A 17,421-nucleotide genomic window follows, 5' to 3' on the forward strand; every position below is an offset into this window, starting at 1 on the left:
GAAGATAAGAAAAGAATACAAATAGGAAAAGGTCAAAGTGTCATTCTTTGCAGATGATATGCTCCTGTACATAAGAAACCTTACAGATTCCACCAGAACGTTCTTAAAATTGATGGACAAGTTCATCTGGGGAGCAGCACAGAGTCAATACGTAAAAACCTAAGTCCTCGTCTATGCCAGCAACGAACACATTCAAAAAGGAACCATGAAATACCATTCAGAATAGCCTAGCAATAATTGGAAAAGACCCAACCAAGGGAAGTGAAGGACTTCTAAAATGAAACAAATTTATTAAGTGTTAAATTTTTATACATGACAATTATATTTAAACTGTCTCCCCTCAAACTTCTCACACGACCCATCCCCCTCAAATTGTTGATCTCTTCTTTAATTATTTTTGTTAGACACCACACACACACACACACACACACACACACACACACACACACACACACTTCGTGAGTCATGAAGCGTGAAGGAGACACTAGAAGATAAACCCCAGACTCATAGATTGACAGAATAGTGTGAAACAACTATATTATCAAAAGCAATTTACAGACTCAATACAATCCTCATCAAAATTTTAATGCTGTTCTTTTACATAAATAGAAACAACCCTAAAATTAATGTGGAAGAACAAAGACCCCAAACAGCGAAAGCCTTCCTGAGCAAAAAGAACAAAGGTGTCGCACCACCACACCCAATTTCAAGATACTCACAGGAGCTCTAAGAAGAGAGCCAGCATGGTGGAGTAGAAGCAGAAACGCAGATCAATGGACTGAAGCTGGGGACCCATATCAAAGATGGCCTCTTCTGCTGATGCTGAGACAACTGGATATCCACACGAACAGGAATAAAACTAGATCCCTCTTACCCTAAATAAAAATCAGTCATGGTGGAGGGGAGGCCTTAAACTGGAAACTCCACAGCCATTGGCAGGAAACAGGGAAGCCATGTCACAACAGAAGGAGAAGCAAACACTTTTCTGAAAAGGACTCAAGCGGCTCAGAAAACCAAGAACTGACAAACGGGACTGTGTAAACATTAATGTCTGCACAGCGGGGGAGTAATTGATTGCTCTATGGAAATTCTCAAAGAAACACGAAGTGGGGAGGAAATGTTCAACAGGCACCCACACCCCAAACCATGGCCACTGCAACCGCCTGCACTGTGTGAAGTCCGCATTGACCTTCCTGCTTTCCCATGCTATGCCCCCGGTGTATAGTTTTTAAAAATCTAAGACACAGAAACATTCCACTTATGAATATTTTGGATATTCACACCAGCAACAAAAATATTCATTATTCATTTTGGTGGCTGTGGGGACTAAACCTAGTGCCTAGGGCTTCATACACTAGGCAAATGTCCTGTTACAGAGATGTATTCAAGCTTTTTTTTTTTTTTTTTTTAACTGACAGGATGGCTGTGAATTTGCCCTGTAGTAATTATAGGCCCATACATCTATGACTTTAAGGCCCTCTGATTCTACACAGATTTTAATAATGAGATCAAATGTCCCAGTGCCAAGTGAAAAACACACACATATGAATTATAGCCTAATAATGAATGCTGTTGAGTACATGAAAAATAGCATATGGTGTGTGTGTGTGTGTGTGTGTGTGTGTGTGTGTGTGTGTGTGTGTGTGTGTGTGTGTTTGAAGGTCTATTGGAAACAGGGGAGAAGAGAGAAAAGAGAAATCTTAGGTAGAAAAAGTGAATGCCAACATTCAAGGAACAACAGGATTTTTAAAAAAGCTTCCTGTCTATTTGTTACTATGTGAATACCAAGTCTTCAGCTAAGAGAGTCATGGAGTGAGATGCATGGGTCTGGCTTCATTTGCTCCTCCTAAATGCTGATGCTCATAGCTCCCAGGGCAAGGAAAATACTAGGAGACTCGCAAGCCCTGGTTGCAAGCCCTGGAGATATCAATACAGTGGGAGTTTTGCCCAGACAGAGCCACACCCCTGCCAGGCACTAAGCTGGGGCATTTGTACTGGAGAGAGTGTGGAAGCGAAGAATGAGGGCGCATGCATGTCCCTGCCCTGTACCTATCCCTGGAATGTGGGAGGCTTGTATTCAAGGTGTCTGCTGAAGACGTGGGAGACACACCAAGCCAAGACCACCTTAGGTCTTCTTGAAGCCAAGCCTAGCATCTAGGTAGGAAGATTCACATTTCACGTGTACAGGGAGTCCTTGAGCCCCAGTTATATGGAGGTGTAGGCCCCTATCTTAGGGTGTTGAATGGGATATGCATCTGAGGAGGCAGCTCGGCTTGATATAGGCTGATTCAGGGCTCTACCTTGTGACCTAGGTGTGACCTCCACTTGGGGTTCTGAGGTGAGAAGGCTGAAAAAGGACTACACTTCCTTCTAGTGGCAGCCTGGGCCACCACCTCTTGCATAGTCCCAGCTTACAAGAGAGAGGCCCAGTGTTTAGGCTGGAGAGCTAGCCACGGGTGTTTGTGTCCTGGAGGGTGAAACATCCTCTCAGAGAACTGAAGCCTCCCTACATTTGGTGCCTGGCCTTCACTTGCGACCATTCTGGATAGGAACAGTTGAAAATGAAGCCAGATGCTCTGAGAGATGTCTATGCATGAGGAGAAGCTCACCCCTGCTCTGGCTTGCAGCTCCGGGTCTCTGGGCTCACAGGCTCTGTATGGAAGCAAGGCCTCTTCTTACAGAAGCCCTGCCCTCAGGGGCGTGGTCCTAGAGTCCTAACCAAAGCTGTGGAGTACTGGAGAGACTGGAGTGTGACCTTACATCGTGAGACAGCCTCCTGCCGGACAGCCTTCCTGGGAGAGGCAACGCCCCTTCCTGGTTTTAGGAACTGAAGTGGAAGTGGATGGCTCATCTCCACTGGGGTTTAGAATCTAGTTTTAAAGCTAGTTACATAAGCTGAGTAAGTTCACTATGACAGAACGTACTCCACCTAGATCGACGCAGATGACTTAATTACTTAATAAACCCCAGTTCTTAGCTGAGATTTCTCAAGTACTTCTACCCAGCATGTCATTAAACCTGATCTCTTCTTTTTCCCCCCACTCACATTTCCTTCTCTCCCTGTCTCCCTTCCTCCGTTCTTTCCTTCCCTCTTCATTAGGAGACTTCATTGCAGAGACTCACACACAGGAGGCACCTTGCCCTCAGAACAGTCTCTCAGGATCCCTTGTGAAGAGCCGAGTGCTTCCTTCCTGGGTTTGCTGAATCATGCCCTGAAGCCGGCAGCTGGGGGAGACCTCAGCTCACAAGCCACACCACCCATGAATTAGTGGGGACTAATTCACACCCCACACAAATACCACCAACAGGGCATCAGACCCTGACAATGCCAATGGGCTTCGACCCTCCTGGGCTCTAAATCCTAGAGCCATATTATCACCTTCTCAGACTGTGCTCATAGCAGACACCATCAAAGCGACCTGAACTTTCCAGTGCTGAAAATCCTGCGTTACACAGCACACCAGATGTAAGAAGGCACCTCTCTCTGTGTCCCTACTATGTGCCATCCATGCACCCTAAGTAGCATCCTAACATACACAGGGCTGGAGTACAGCAATGGGGCACATCATGTGCACGGCAAGCCGTAGAATGGGTCCTCCCTCGTTCCCTCAGCCACTACTCACTGCATGTTCTGCTAAATTCCAGGGCTCCCCTCTGACTCTGGGTGGCCCTTGGGGCCTTACATGTGGTATTGCTCAAAACTGAACCCTTCCTGATTAGCCTGCTCCTCAGAGGCAGGGATGGCGTGTCAGGGTCCCTGAACATCTGTGAGGCAGCTGTCAAGTGAGGGAACTGCCTTAGTCAATCATGGGATGACGACTAAATAACAGAACACACAGAACGTCCTGATTTGGCAGCGGAAGGGGACTTATCCTAGATGGATTTCAGATGTGTCTGGCACCCATGCCAGCCAAGGAGAGGTTCACCTTGCTTCTATCAGAGTCCCTCTGTCCCAGGCTTTTGCCTGACCCACCATGCACCCTGGAAGGCGATAGCACTCAGTTCAGAGGCCCTCCCTTGAGCAGATGAGTGCAGCAAGGCCAATGGGACTTCAGGGAGGCTCAGCTACCATTGCCATCTATGGGCTTCTTCTGTGGAGAGATGAGGAGAGACTAGACTAGAGGCTGACTAGAGCTGGATGGAGGGCTGGCTGGTGACAGGACCTACTGAATGACTCAAGAAAGCCCAGAAGGAAGTGCTTGCGGGCCTCCCTTGCCAGCACTTGTCTTCTCCAGCAAAGACCACACTGAGCAGCTGGAAAGCCTGTGCAGAGCAAAACCCAAACCAGAAACTACTACAGGGGCATTCAGGTGCTCTGTGACAACGGATGCATTACCACCTGCCACGTTCTAGCAAATCACAGGACAGTGCTAGAAGCACTCATGAGCTTTTACTCTGCTCCCATGCAATCTACGTGCAAAGGCCTGGAAGCTAGCCATGCCTAAGCTTTGAGACCAGCTCACTTCAAGACAGAACTTGGGGCCATTCTGGGGACTGTTTATGCCAACAAATCCTATGGTCTCTGTAGCTTGCAGGGCATCTGGCCACATTGTGATTGTGGACAGCTTTAACTGTCTGTACTGATTAAACTGCCAGCATCTATGGTGTACCCAGCCCAAGGGACAGGGGCACAGCAGGGGTCAGCCTGCAGGCAGCATTGACAGGGAAGTGTTGGTTGATGGCATGTGACTGCTACCTGTGTTGTGTACCTGTGCCATCAGAACACTGAAGCCTACAGCACACTAGTGCCCACTCAGCACACTACACACTTCCAAAGTATGTTAATGCTTGTTGTGTAAACCCTAGAGAGCTGACATACTTTACAGGGAATGTGCAACCTCCAGCCTGCCCTGCCCTGCCCTGCGGGTCTGCATCTCTACCTGGACTTATGGGTGTCTAAACTCAGCCCACTCCAAAGGAGCCCTTGACCTCTGAAACACCTGCTCCTCTACATGGTTCCAGCTTTAGGAACTGACAACACCACTCCTTTTCAAAGCAGGACAAAACCCATAATCATCAGTCCACTTTCCCCTCTGATCGGCAAATCCCTCACCTGTCCAAATCCGATTGCTTTGCTAACCTCCAGGGCTACTGCTGGGTCTGAGTTACTGTCACCTCCTATGACAGTGACCTCCTAACTGAACTCCCTTTTCTTGTTTCTCTCCCAGTCCCTTTTCAGTTTATTCAAACTGAGCTGACAGCCTATTAACATAGAGGTTCAGATCTGAGCTCTTTTGATTTAAAACAACTGTGGCTTCCCACTGAGGTCAGTACCGGCCTATACAGCAGTTCAGACTTGCTCCATATCCATTCTGCAGCTTTACGCCCTCTCTGTTGTATGCTGTATGGGGCTGGGGATGCCCTGGCAAATGCCCCAGGGTCTTTGCACCTGACAACACCTTTGCCTGTCATGTCCTTTCCCTAAGACTGTTTACGCAGCTCACTCCCTCATCTTCTTCAACTACTCAAACATCCCTTTCACGAGGCTTTCCATAGCTACCCTGGCCTGCCTTGATTCTTATGCATTGCTGGTGGTGTGTGAAGTGGGTACAGTCAACGGAGTGAGCAGTTTGGCTAGCCCTTGACATATTCAATTCAGTTACCTATGACTTGTCAACTCTACTCCCTGGTTTCTAATGAAGAGAAGCAAAAATACACATTCATATAAAAACCTGTCCCTGAGTGCTCCTGCAAGCAATTCACAATGGCCAAAGTCATCTCCCCCCATCCATTTGTCTCCTTTGGACTCTCTACTCCAATGGACAGCAGCCTCCTGCGTGGAGATCCTGCTCAATGGCTGGGCGCCCTCAGGAAATGAGCTCAGGTCTGCTCTGACCACCATTCTCTCCCAGTCTGTGTGCACTGTGGGTGTAGGAACAGAGGTTGGGTGTTGTGCTCTCAGAGCGAGCATGGTTCTCCGGACATCCTGACGGAGTTTACTCAGTAATGTCTGAGGGTTGATTTTTTTTTTTTTTTCCCCACATCCATTCAAATCGGCCCGCAGTTTGTTTCCCACCTGGTCAGTTTTCCTTCGCTCTGGCTTTCTTCTAGTAAACTGAAAAGCTGGCGTCCGCTTTTGAAATTTGATTATCTGTATATTATATAAAGGCATTTCATTTTGTACGTGTCTGTCAGTGCTAAAAAAAAAAAAAAATCGAATGTGGTCTCTTGGCTGGTGTGTGTAAGAATGAGTGGACTTTTAGTCCTCCTGATTTTTGTCCTCAACCTGTTTTCCTGGGAGCACTGGGCAGGACCATGATGAGAGCTCTGCAGGAGGCTATGTCTGAGCTGCAGCTATAGGTAGCTCTGAGTGGATGGAGCATCCCCTGAGGCTGTGGTGGGCTGGACCAATCAAGTCAGGGGATAGCAAAGAGGTCAGAGGAAACAGAGAGGGCAGAGAAGGGCTGCAGGCTAAGAGTTCGGGTATTGCTCTGAGAGCTGTTGAAGGCCAAGAGACGGGAGTCAGCAGGAGTGTGATCATCTGCAAGGTCTCTATCGCTTCTGTTTGAGTGGCTGTGCCGCAACTACACGCAGGGCAGAAGGTCCAAGGGAGGCGAGCGTGCACAAGCTGGGTGGGAAGGGGTTACGCGGATGCTTGTAGACCTGTGGTTCTCAACCTTCCTGATGCTGGGGCCCTTTAATGCAGTTCCTCGTGCTGTATTATTTCTATTGCTACTTCATAACTATAATTTTGCTACTGTTATGGATTGAACTATAAATATCTATCTGCGCTGTCTGATGGTCTTAGACAACTCCTGTAAAAGGGCAGGTAGTTCAGGCCCCCATTAAAGGGGCTGTGATCCACAGGTTGAGAATTACTGCTGTGATAGCAGATGAGAGAAGATAGAGAAAAAAACAAAGGTGAATTCTGGGGCTTGGGCAGAATAAGCGTGCTGATAGAGAAGTTGCTGATGCTCTGGGGGATACAAGAAGCAGCTGCTTAGGAGTTCTGTCTGAGATGCTTGGTGCACAGGGCCCGATTACTCCAGATGCCGAGCTTAGGAGGCTACTGCAGAGCCCGGGATGCGGAGGGGCAGGGAGAGTCGGGCTTGGGCATCATCAGCTGGAATGGAGTTGAGAGGCACTAGATGAAGTCCCTGGGCAGAACTGACCATCAGGGAACTTGGTAGCATGCTGGAGGATGTGAAGGAGAGGGAGCATCAAGGAGACTCACGGGAGTTGCCTCTGAGCCTCTGAGGCGAGGCTTCACAGCAGCCTTCCAGAAGACATGAGCCTAGCCCTGCTCTTAGCATCCTGTTTATATTGATGGATGTCACCCTATAACAACCTTGTGGACATCATCATCATCCTATTTCCTTTTTCTTTCCTATATGTGTGTGGTATGTATACACGGTTATGAGTGGGGATATGTCTGTGTTCAAAGGCCGGAGGTTAATGGTGGGTGTCTTCCAGGATCACTATATTTTCAGCTAGGGCCTCTCACTGAACCCAGGGCTCACCAAGTCAGCCAGGATGGCTGGCCAGCAAGCCTCACAGGCCTTCCTGTTAAGTCTCCCCAACAATGGGATCATGGATGTGTGTCACAGTGCTTGGCTTTGATGTGGGAGCTAGGGTTCCTCATGCTTCTCCTCAGTCCCTGTCACCCCATTTTCTAAAGGAGGAAACTGAAGCCCAGGGAGGCTAGTGCTTTGCCTAAGGTCGTTCTAAACACTGAACCATGTGATCACTACAGAGGGTGGGTGACCTCATGGCTGAGGATGGCTGTGCAGTTCTTACGTCAACCTGATACAAACCTAGACATATCGGGGAAGAGAAACCTCAGTTAAGAAAATGCCTCTCACTTTGCCTGTAGGTAGGTCTGTAGTGCATTTCCTTGATTGACATAGATCTGGGAGGAAACAGTTCGCTGTGGGTGGGGCCATCCCTGGGCAGGTGGTTCTGTGTTATATAAGAAAGCAGGCTGGGCGGGCCATGGAGAGCAGCCAGTGAGCAGGGCTCCTCCACAGGCTCTGCATTAGCTCCTGCCTTCAGCTCCTGGCCTCACTTCCCTCAGTGACGGAGTGTGATCTGAAACTGTATGATGAAATAAGCCCTTTCCCTCTCATGCTTTTGATTACGGGTTTTTATCACAGCGATAGAAACTTAACTAAGACAGTGGGCGCCCTGTTAAAGAGGCTCAGACGCATTTTGGAAAGGTAATGAGGACAGAGCCAGAAACACTAACTTAGGAGACAGTGCCACAGGGGCCAGCAAAGGCCTTTTATCTGCCCCAGATCACTGCCATGACACAGAGCAATGACTGTGGCTCAGAGGGGTGAAGAGAGATGCCATCGGCCTCCATGTGCTTCTGCTTATAGCACCAGCCTCACAGGCGAGTGGCTGGTACAGGGCCGGGAACTGAGGTACCCAGAGTGATGTATGCTTGACCAGGTGGCTGGCATGGAAAAGCCACTTCAGGTTTTAATGCTACGTCCATAAACATTGGGGGTTATAAAAGAAACAATTTAAGAGCCTCTGCTATGAAAATGGGAAAATCATTAAAATTTCATGCTTTCATATTTTTAGAATTTATCAATACTTTCTTATAATAGTTAAAGTCAGGAGGTGAATTTGAGAGAACTCTTATAGATGACTTGTTCATTTAAAACAAGCCTTTTGTATAAAACAAACCACTGTCCCCACTCTCATAAAATAACAATACAACACCCTAGAAAATCTACTCTCTAAGAACTGGAAGTGAATTGAGACAAGAGGGCATTAGACATTCATAAGCCGACTGAGGTAAGGTGTGGTTATTTGAATAAGCTTGGCCCAAGGGAAGTGGCACTATTAGGTGGTATGGCCTTGTTGGAGGAGGTGTATCATGGTGTGGGTGGGCTTTAAGAACTCTTAGTGCTCCAGCTCCACCCAGTGTAGAGTTCAGTCTCCTCCTGGCTGTCTTCAGATAAAGGTGCAGCACTCTCGGCTCCTCTAGCACCTTGTTTGCCTGCCCACTGCAGCCATGTTTCCCACCATCATGATGATGGACTGAACCTCTGAGACTGTAAGCCAGTCCCAGTTAAATGTTTGCCTTTATAAGAATTACCTTGGCCGGGGGAGTCTCTTCACAGCCATGAAACCCAAACTAAGACAGAAGGTATGTTTCTGCATAGGAAGAAGACAGCAGTGTACCTTAACAACGACAGTGAAAGCAAACCTCAGGGGAGGAGGAGCTGTTCCACACGGCACTAAGAAGGACCCCAGCCTAGTCTCTGAATCTGGGGAAGTTTACTGGCCTCTGTGGGTAACTACGAGATGTGATGATTACCCTAGCTTCCTTTCTTGGTCTAACTCCATTGCCTAGATCAATATCTGGTCCATAGTAGTGACTCAATAAATATTTGTCAGATAAATTATTAACTAGAGGGAGTTACAGAAAGGTATAAAAATAATCAGAGATATAAACCATCCAAAACAAAAATTAAGAAAAAAGGTTCTAGGGGCTGGAAGGAAAGCCCAGTAATTAAAAGCACTTGCTGCTTTTTCAAAGATGCTCAGCTCTTAGCATCCATGCCAGGTGCTTATAGAGGCCTGCAACTCCTGATCCAGAGGATCTGACACCCTCTTCTGGCCTCGGTGGGTACCTCAATACACATGGCAAAAACTCACATTAGACATAAATCCATATGCACATATGCAATAGGAGTAAATCTTAACAAAGAAAAGAAAGAAAGAAAGAGAGAAAGGAAGAGAGAAAGGAAGGAAGACAGACAGACAGACAGACAAGGTCTGGAGAGAGAGAGAATATGGTGGTTCAGATCACTAGCTGCTCATCCAGAGGACCTAGGTTTAATTCCTATCACCCACACAGTGGCTTACGACCATCTGTAACTGCAGTTCCAGGGACTTCTTTTGGCCTCTACAGCCACCAAGCATGCAAGTGTGGCACAGGCTAAACACCCATAGACGTAAAATAAAACTTTAAATTTAAATAAGAAAATCGACAGAACACAATACTTAATAAGTAGTAAGTGCTGGCAAGGCAGCAGCACAAGGCCGGCATACTGAAAACCGAATGCAAAGCCTTGCTGAGCAGAGAAATAAAGCCAACAAAAGGGAACGTATCCATGTCGATGGGCTAGGAGAGTTACTGTTCAGATGGCCATATGCCTCCAAATGATTTAACTGCTCTGAGAGTTAAAAAAGAAAGAACTTCACAGGGTCACCATGAAAGCCACATAAATTTACAAGAAATTCAAAATATCCAAAACAATTTTAAAAATTAACAAAGTTGGAAGATGGGATTTATAAAGCATACAACAGAATTGAGAGCCCAGAACTAAATCCTTGTACTGTCACCAGTGGGTTCTGACAGCAGTGCCTGGGTCACGTGATGGAGAAAGAATATTGCCTTCAATAAATGGTACTTGGAAAAAAGAAATAGCCTTTGTGCAGAAGGATGAATTTGGCTCCTCTTCTCAAGACATATATTAGTATCTTAGTTATAGTTTATTGCTATGATAAGACACCCTGACCAAGGCAGCCTATTAAGGAAAACATTTAAATATGAGGGGGTTACAGTTTCAGAAGGTTAGACCATCATGGTGGGGAGTATGACAGCAGGCAGGCAGGCAGGCAGGCATGGTGCTGGAACAGCCACAGAGAGCTTACATCCTGATTCACAGGCATAAGGCAGAGTGAAAGTTATCTGAGAACGGTATGGGCTTTTGAAACCTCGAGCCCCCCGCCCCATGACACACCTCCTCACAAGAAGGCCACACCTCTGAATCCTTCTCAAATAGTTCCACCAGCCAGGGCCCAGGTATTTAAACACATGAGCTTACAGGGGACATTCTCAATCAAACTGCCCCAATAGCTAAAATGATTCCAATATCTAAACTAAAGAGAACATAGGAACACATGTCTGTGACACTGTGCCTTAGGGTTTTATGGCTGTGAAGAGACGCCAGGACCAAGGCAACTCTTATGAAGGAGAACATTTAACTGGGACTGGCTTAGAGTTTCAGAGGTTTTGGTCCGTTATTGTCATGGCAGGAAGCATGGTTGTATGAAGGTAAGCATGGTTCTGGAGAGGAGCTGAGAGTTCTACACCTTGATCCACAGGCAGCAGAAGGAGACTGTGTACCACAGTGGGCATAGCTTGAGCACGTGAGACCTCAAAGCCTACTATCAAAGTGACACAGTTGTCCAGCAAGGCCACACCTACTCTAAACAAGGGCACACCTACTAATAATGCCCCTCCCTAAGGATCTAAGGGGGCCAATCACATTCAAACCACCATGTACTATGCTAGAGTGCTGGTTTCAACTTGACAAGGAGAGTTATCCAGGAAGAGCGAGCCTCAGTGGAGTAACAGCCTCCCATGAGACTGGCCCATGGGTATCATGTGGAGAGTTTTCTTGACTGTTAATTGATATGAGTGGGCCCAGCCCAATACAGGCTGTCCTGTCCTTGGTGGGCCCATGGCCCTAGGCTGTATAAGAAAGCCATCAGGAACAAGCCAGTAAGCAGCCCTCCTCCATGGCTTCTCTTTTCCTTCCTGCCTCTTCCTGCCTTGAGTTCTGTCCAGGCCTCCCTCGATGATGGGCTCTGTAAGCCAAATAAACCCTTTCTTTCTCTAAGCTGCGTTTGATCATACATGGTGTTTACCACAGCAACGGAAAGCAAGCTAGGAGAGTTAGTCATTTAAAAAAAAAAAGATACCAAAAACCCCCACAAAAAAAACAAAACCCCAGAGAAACAAGATAACTGGGCCTCATCACAAAGTTCTGTGTACTCACCTGAGCACAACCCACAGGAAGAGAAAACTATTTTCAAATCATGTACGCGATAAAAACTCTTACAAAAGCAAGGAAACCAATTTAAATAAAAAGGCAAGTACTCCAACAAACATCTCCCCGAAGGATATACACAAACGAACAAGAAGAACATGAAAAGCTATTTAACTCCCTTAGTCATCGGGGAATCGCAAATCCAAACCACAGATACCACGATACACCCACGGGATGCATTTTAGCGCAAAGAAAAGTGAATAACAAGTGCTAGGGGGGGACGCCCCACACCCCTGACACTGGCAAACGCAGAGCCGTGCAGAGGGTCTGAGCCAGCAATTCCAGTCCGAGGTATAAAACTTGGAGAAATGAAACCCACGCCCATGCACACCGGTGTTCTCGAGAACCTAACTCAGACAGGATCAACTGCGGAAATAATTTGTGTTTCCGTCAGCCAATGACTGAGTAGCATGCTTGTCCAGTGGAGTACTATTTGGTCAAGAAAGCAGTGTCCTCTGATGTGTACCATGCCATACTCTGACCTTGAAAATAACGCTGAATGAAAGAACCCCCATAGCATGCCTATATTTACAGAAAATGCCCAGAATAGAAAAATGCAGGAACGAGAGGTAAACTGGTGGAAGGCAGGGGGTGGAGTGGAGGACGGGATGGATGGCAGCATTTGCCTCTGAAGGACTGAGGTGTTCTGGAGATAGATAGGATGGCTGTACGCCATCATGAATATACAAAAGTTCGTGACCTTGAAAGGGATTATGGTGGCCAATTTTATCCCCACAAGACGAAGACTGACCAGCAGCACTGCCTCTTAACAAAGCATTGACACAAAAAGGTCGTGAGATGCCGAGGGCCACTGACCTTGTTTCTCTGGGTTGCGGACCTGCGATGGTATATCCTGGACTTCCAGGGTCCATTCGCCTTCAGCCTTTTCTCCCCAGCAGTGGACGGTCATGAACTCCCAGTTCGTGAACCCCTCATTGGAAAAATCCAGCAATCTGCAATTGGAAATGCTGGGTTAGAAAGTGAAGGCCCAGCCTGGGGAGCCAGGCCAGGGGTGGGGTGGGGCAGCTCAAGGAGGACTCTGACCTACCCACCTGGAGGTACAGGTCGGTTCTCTCCTTCTACTATGCAGGACCCAAGGAGTTCGGGCAGGCTTGTAGGCAAGTGCCCTTGGCCACAGAGCTGTCTTGCTGTTTGCTTTCCGAACTCTTACAGCTGAGTCCCACCTCCATTAGTTCATAGAACCACCCTAACATCTGGAAGGCAGGGCCAACTCCAGTCCCCAATAACAGACTGGACTGGTCCATGTGCTTCCCTGAGAGAGGCCTAGGGAAGCGACAGGACATTTTCTGAACACATTCAGGGGCAACTCCCCTACTCTTTGGAGATTTGATGAGCCTCCCTTTCCCTTCCAGACTAGAAGGTTGTATTGGCTGGTTTTCTTTGTCAATTTGGCACAAACTAAAGTCATCAGAGAGAAAGGAGCCTCAGTTGAGGAAATGCCCCCATGAGATCCAGCTGTAAGGCATTTTCTCAGTTAGTGATCAATAGGGAAGGGCCCAGCCCATTGTGGGTGGTGTCATCCCTAAGCTGGAGGTCCTGGGTTCTATAAGAAAGCAGGCTGAGGCAGCCATGAGGAACAAACCAGTAAGTGGCACCTCTTTATGGCCTCTGCATCAGCTCCCGCCTCCAGATTGTGTCCTCTTCCAGTTCCTGCCCTGACTTCCTCTGATGAATAGCAATATGGAAGTGTAAGCCAAATAAACACGTTGCTTTTTGAACATGGTGTTTCACAGCGTTAGAAACCCTAACTAAGACAAAGGTCTTCCCTCAGCTGTCTCCACAAACCCCTGGACCTTCAGGCTCCATTTTTCATAGTTCAAAGAGAAACAGAAAGGAGCTGCTACTGATTTCTTCTTCCTTTCTGGCAGCGTTGAGGGAGTGAACCCCAGACCTTATGCATGCTAGGCAAACACCCTACTACTGGGCGGCGTCCCCAGCCCTCTTAAATTAGGCATTTGTATTAGGGGATAAGAACTTGCATTCAGGACTGGACTCTTATACTGTTCATCAGGAGTTCAAATATGGAAGTTCTATTCCACTCTGGTTTGGGGGCTCCCTGGACACTGGAAATGATGTGTTGTTGTTCAAGCAAACTTTCTCTGCAGGGGAATAGCGCTAAGAAACTGCCAAGGTCAAGGTTGACTTACACACAAAGCTGAGTAGAACCTGACACACTGGAGCTAAAACAAGGACAGCCTTGTAGATGCCGGGGCCCTTAGGAATGGCAGCTCTCAGTATGAACACTGGCAGGTGTGGAGCCCAGGAAGATGTGGAGTGAGGTAGACGGTAACAGATCCCCAAACCACAATCTTGATATCATGCACAGACTCTTGGCAAAACACCAAATTCCCAAGTCTGGAGTGACTGCCAGGTGGCCCCCGGGCTGTGCTTTCAAGCAGGTACTGCTAGCAACCGTGGCATTCCTAACAGACCCACAGGGCCAGCATTCCTAACAGACCCACAGGGCCACTCTGGGTCACAGGGAGCTCAAGCACCTAGACTGAGACAGAAGGATAAATGACAGATTGGAGGGAAGGAAATCAGAGTGGGCAGTGGGCATGTTAAGTGCTGGAAGGTTCTTACAGTCCAGAGGGCTGGGCCGATTTCAGCAGGACATGAGCAGTGGCCAAGCATATTAATCTATATTATTATATTTGATTCTTATAATATTCTTAATGTTTGTGGATGAGTGGAATGACATATCCAGATAAGGAATAAAGAGAGGCTGAGCGCCTAGGTCCCAGAAGGAGCCTGTATGGGATATGCAGAGGCTGGGATAAAAGCTTGCCTCTCCAGGCTAAAGCACAGGCCAGTATCCCCTGGATCACTCTGTCTACACTGCCCCCGCCCCCAGTCACTAAGCCTCCTTATGACTTTGAATAGCTTCAACAGGTCCTCTCTGGTAAGCTCTGCCTCTGTGGAGGTCAGAAAGTCTAATCCTCAAGTCAGGCCCTAGCATGAAGCAGGCAGAACAAATACCCCGGGACAAGCTTGCCCTCTACGTGGCTCTAGCCAGGCTAGAAAAGCGGACCCAGGGAGGGTGAACTTCCATGTTTTCAACAAATGCTAGAAATGTAGATCTTTTAGATATTTTTTTTTTTAAATGAGGAAGCAAAACGTCATCGAGCTTCAGCTTGCTGGCTGGCTCCCTCAAACTGCAGATGCCCCTTAGGGCCTCCTCCCATGTGGAGGTTGAACAAGACTGAGTGTGGCTGAGCATGGCTGATGTGGCCTTCAGGAAATGCCTCCGTGTTGGTCTTCTGCTAGGAAGGAGGGAGCTGGTAGGGAGACCTGGAACCCACGTACTACGATTGCTCTATGGTTGACTTGAAGGACAAAGCTGATGTCAGCCCTGTCGTCTGCTGCTTGCTGCCCATCTGAGGGCTGCTGATCTTGGAGGCCACATAGAGGGCTGGAAGGCACAGCCCAGATCCCATCTTCTTGGGACAATGATGCTGACAACATTTCATTGCTCTCTGACAGCTCTGCCTTACCCGGTAGGAGCCATCAGCGTGGTTAAGAAAAATGGTGGATCCTGTCTGACCTTGTGAGAACATTTCCCACATACCTTGTCTCCCAGGCTTCCGACATCCCAGGAGAAGGGCTACAACAGACAGGGTACACCTAGTCCCAGGTGCTTCCTTAAGGGCTGAGGGACACATGCAAATTCTGGAAAATACTGGGTTGTCTGTGAAACTTTTCACTCTGCTTCTTAGCTGGAAGGAGGCAATACATAGCCTACCTCTCCCTAGGTTCCTTCTGGTTCCCTCAAATGTCTCTGCTCTACTTACCTGAAAGCTGTTTAAGTCCAAGCACTTGCCGTCCACAAGCCCTGCAGGAAGCCGAGGAAGCTCCCACAGTCCCAAATCTCAGCTCAAGCCTTTGTGGGGGAGGGCTTTGGAGAACAGCCTGGGAACGAACCTTCCCTGTACCTCACCAGCCACATCTGGCCCTCAAGAGCAGCCCAGAACTGAATGGGGAGAAGTGTCCCAAAGAAAAACAAACATTAGGGGTACTCAGCTTAAGTGACAACCGAATAGGATGGTCACGACCTTCACTGCCCTTCTAAGAGCAATGGGGATGGAACGCAAACTCCCATTACTTCTTCTTGAAGATTAAAGTTTCGTAGGTGTGTTTCAAAGGCCCTGGCCTGCCCTTCAGAGTTGTGGGTCCTGCCTGTATATATACCTAGAAAGAACCCCCACTTCCCTGTGCGGGGGATCTTACCAGGATTCAGAGGAAATAGGGCCTTCATGAGGAAACGCTGGGGAGAGTAGCCTTACCTCTTTGCCAAAAGTTGAGACTTGGTTCCCGAGGGAGAAATCAGGTGGATCTGGAGGTCGCCCCGGCGTGGATGTGAGATAGAGATTCGGACTACCACATGCTCCAGGTACACCACACGCTGGTCGGAGTGGTCTGCACAGGCATTGGTCAGGGCTGTGGTCCGCAGCACCTGCACTACGGGGATGCTCCTGGGGAGGGAAAACAAGCACAGTGCGGACACCCAAGTCTTAATCTCACACAGGGAGGTTATGGCTTCAATGCTGCAGCCTGTCCTTCACCTGATGTGGCCTCTGGCTTCTGGGAGGCCCTAGGGAGTCACAGAGGTCTCTTAGGGGGCCTTCCCTTTGGAGCCCAGGAACTACCTGTCTTTATATAGCATTGTGGCCGGCTCACTTTCTCAAGAACTTTAGCCTTAGAGACAGCATTGTGAATGCTGACCAGCCAGCACAAGGCACTGGTGGGAAAGCTTACAAGGATTATGTCATCCATCTGGGAGAAGGAAGGCCTGCACCAACATCACACAGCTTCAGTCTCTAGGCCATGTCTCCTTGGGTTAACCTGCACTCGAGGGACCGATCTGCTGTGGATGAATTTGCTGCCGTTGGTCTGCCTTCCGGTCATCCTGCTGGAACACTGCCAACCCATTGCCCCATGAAGGAAATGAACGATGGCACTTCCGTGACTTTTCATAAGGGTCCAGAGGCCCTTCTGCCACCTGGGACGGAAGCTGACGACAAGCCCATCTCCAGTCACTCAAAAATCATTCCCACCGGTTTTTGGAAGCACAAAACAGACACAGACCCCTGTTTCTACAGGCTGCTTTGAAAGTTCACATCTCTAAAAGCTTAGCCCCTTCCCACCAATTTGTAAACTGAATAAAGATGGCATTCTTCCGTGGAAACCTGATTGCCACCCAACAGCACATTAGTAATTCCCTGCCACATGGCCTGAACTGGGAATGCTTTTCCCTCTGTGCAGGGCTTCCCTCTAGAGAGGCCCAGAACAAACATGTGCTTGGAGTCTCTTAGGAATGGATTCTCTGGGCTCTACTGGGCCTGAGTCATAAGAAAACATTCAGAACAGCTAGAAATAGTGATGTAATGCCCCAGAGACTCTGTAAATATTTGAAAAACACGCTTTGCGTGTACCATAAATTGACTTAGAGGCTGGCTTCTTTCATTGCTTTCTCTGGGCTTTACTGTCTGGGTTTACTCGTCAGACACCCCACCACTGTGGCAGATCCAGAATAAGGCAGAGAGTTCCAGAGAGGCCCAGACCCACAGGATCCGCAGATCCCACAAGACCCACAGGGCCCACAGGACCC

At 48.1% G+C, this 17,421-nt stretch overlaps 1 protein-coding gene across 1 annotated transcript in view; it reads right to left on the reverse strand.

The window, feature by feature from the left end:
• Window positions 1–17,421, reverse strand: part of Pcsk6 (proprotein convertase subtilisin/kexin type 6) — a 188,653-nt gene that overhangs the window by 52,434 nt on the left and 118,798 nt on the right. The window contains exons 12-13 of the mRNA XM_032893453.1: window positions 16,097–16,285; window positions 12,609–12,745 (exon numbers count right to left, since the gene is read on the reverse strand). Coding sequence (XP_032749344.1) covers window positions 12,609–12,745; window positions 16,097–16,285 — 326 coding nt within the window. The remainder of the gene's footprint in view (window positions 1–12,608; window positions 12,746–16,096; window positions 16,286–17,421) is intronic.

The sequence above is a fragment of the Rattus rattus genome, chromosome 2, assembly GCF_011064425.1.
Source record: "Rattus rattus isolate New Zealand chromosome 2, Rrattus_CSIRO_v1, whole genome shotgun sequence".
Taxonomy (NCBI): domain Eukaryota; kingdom Metazoa; phylum Chordata; class Mammalia; order Rodentia; family Muridae; genus Rattus; species Rattus rattus.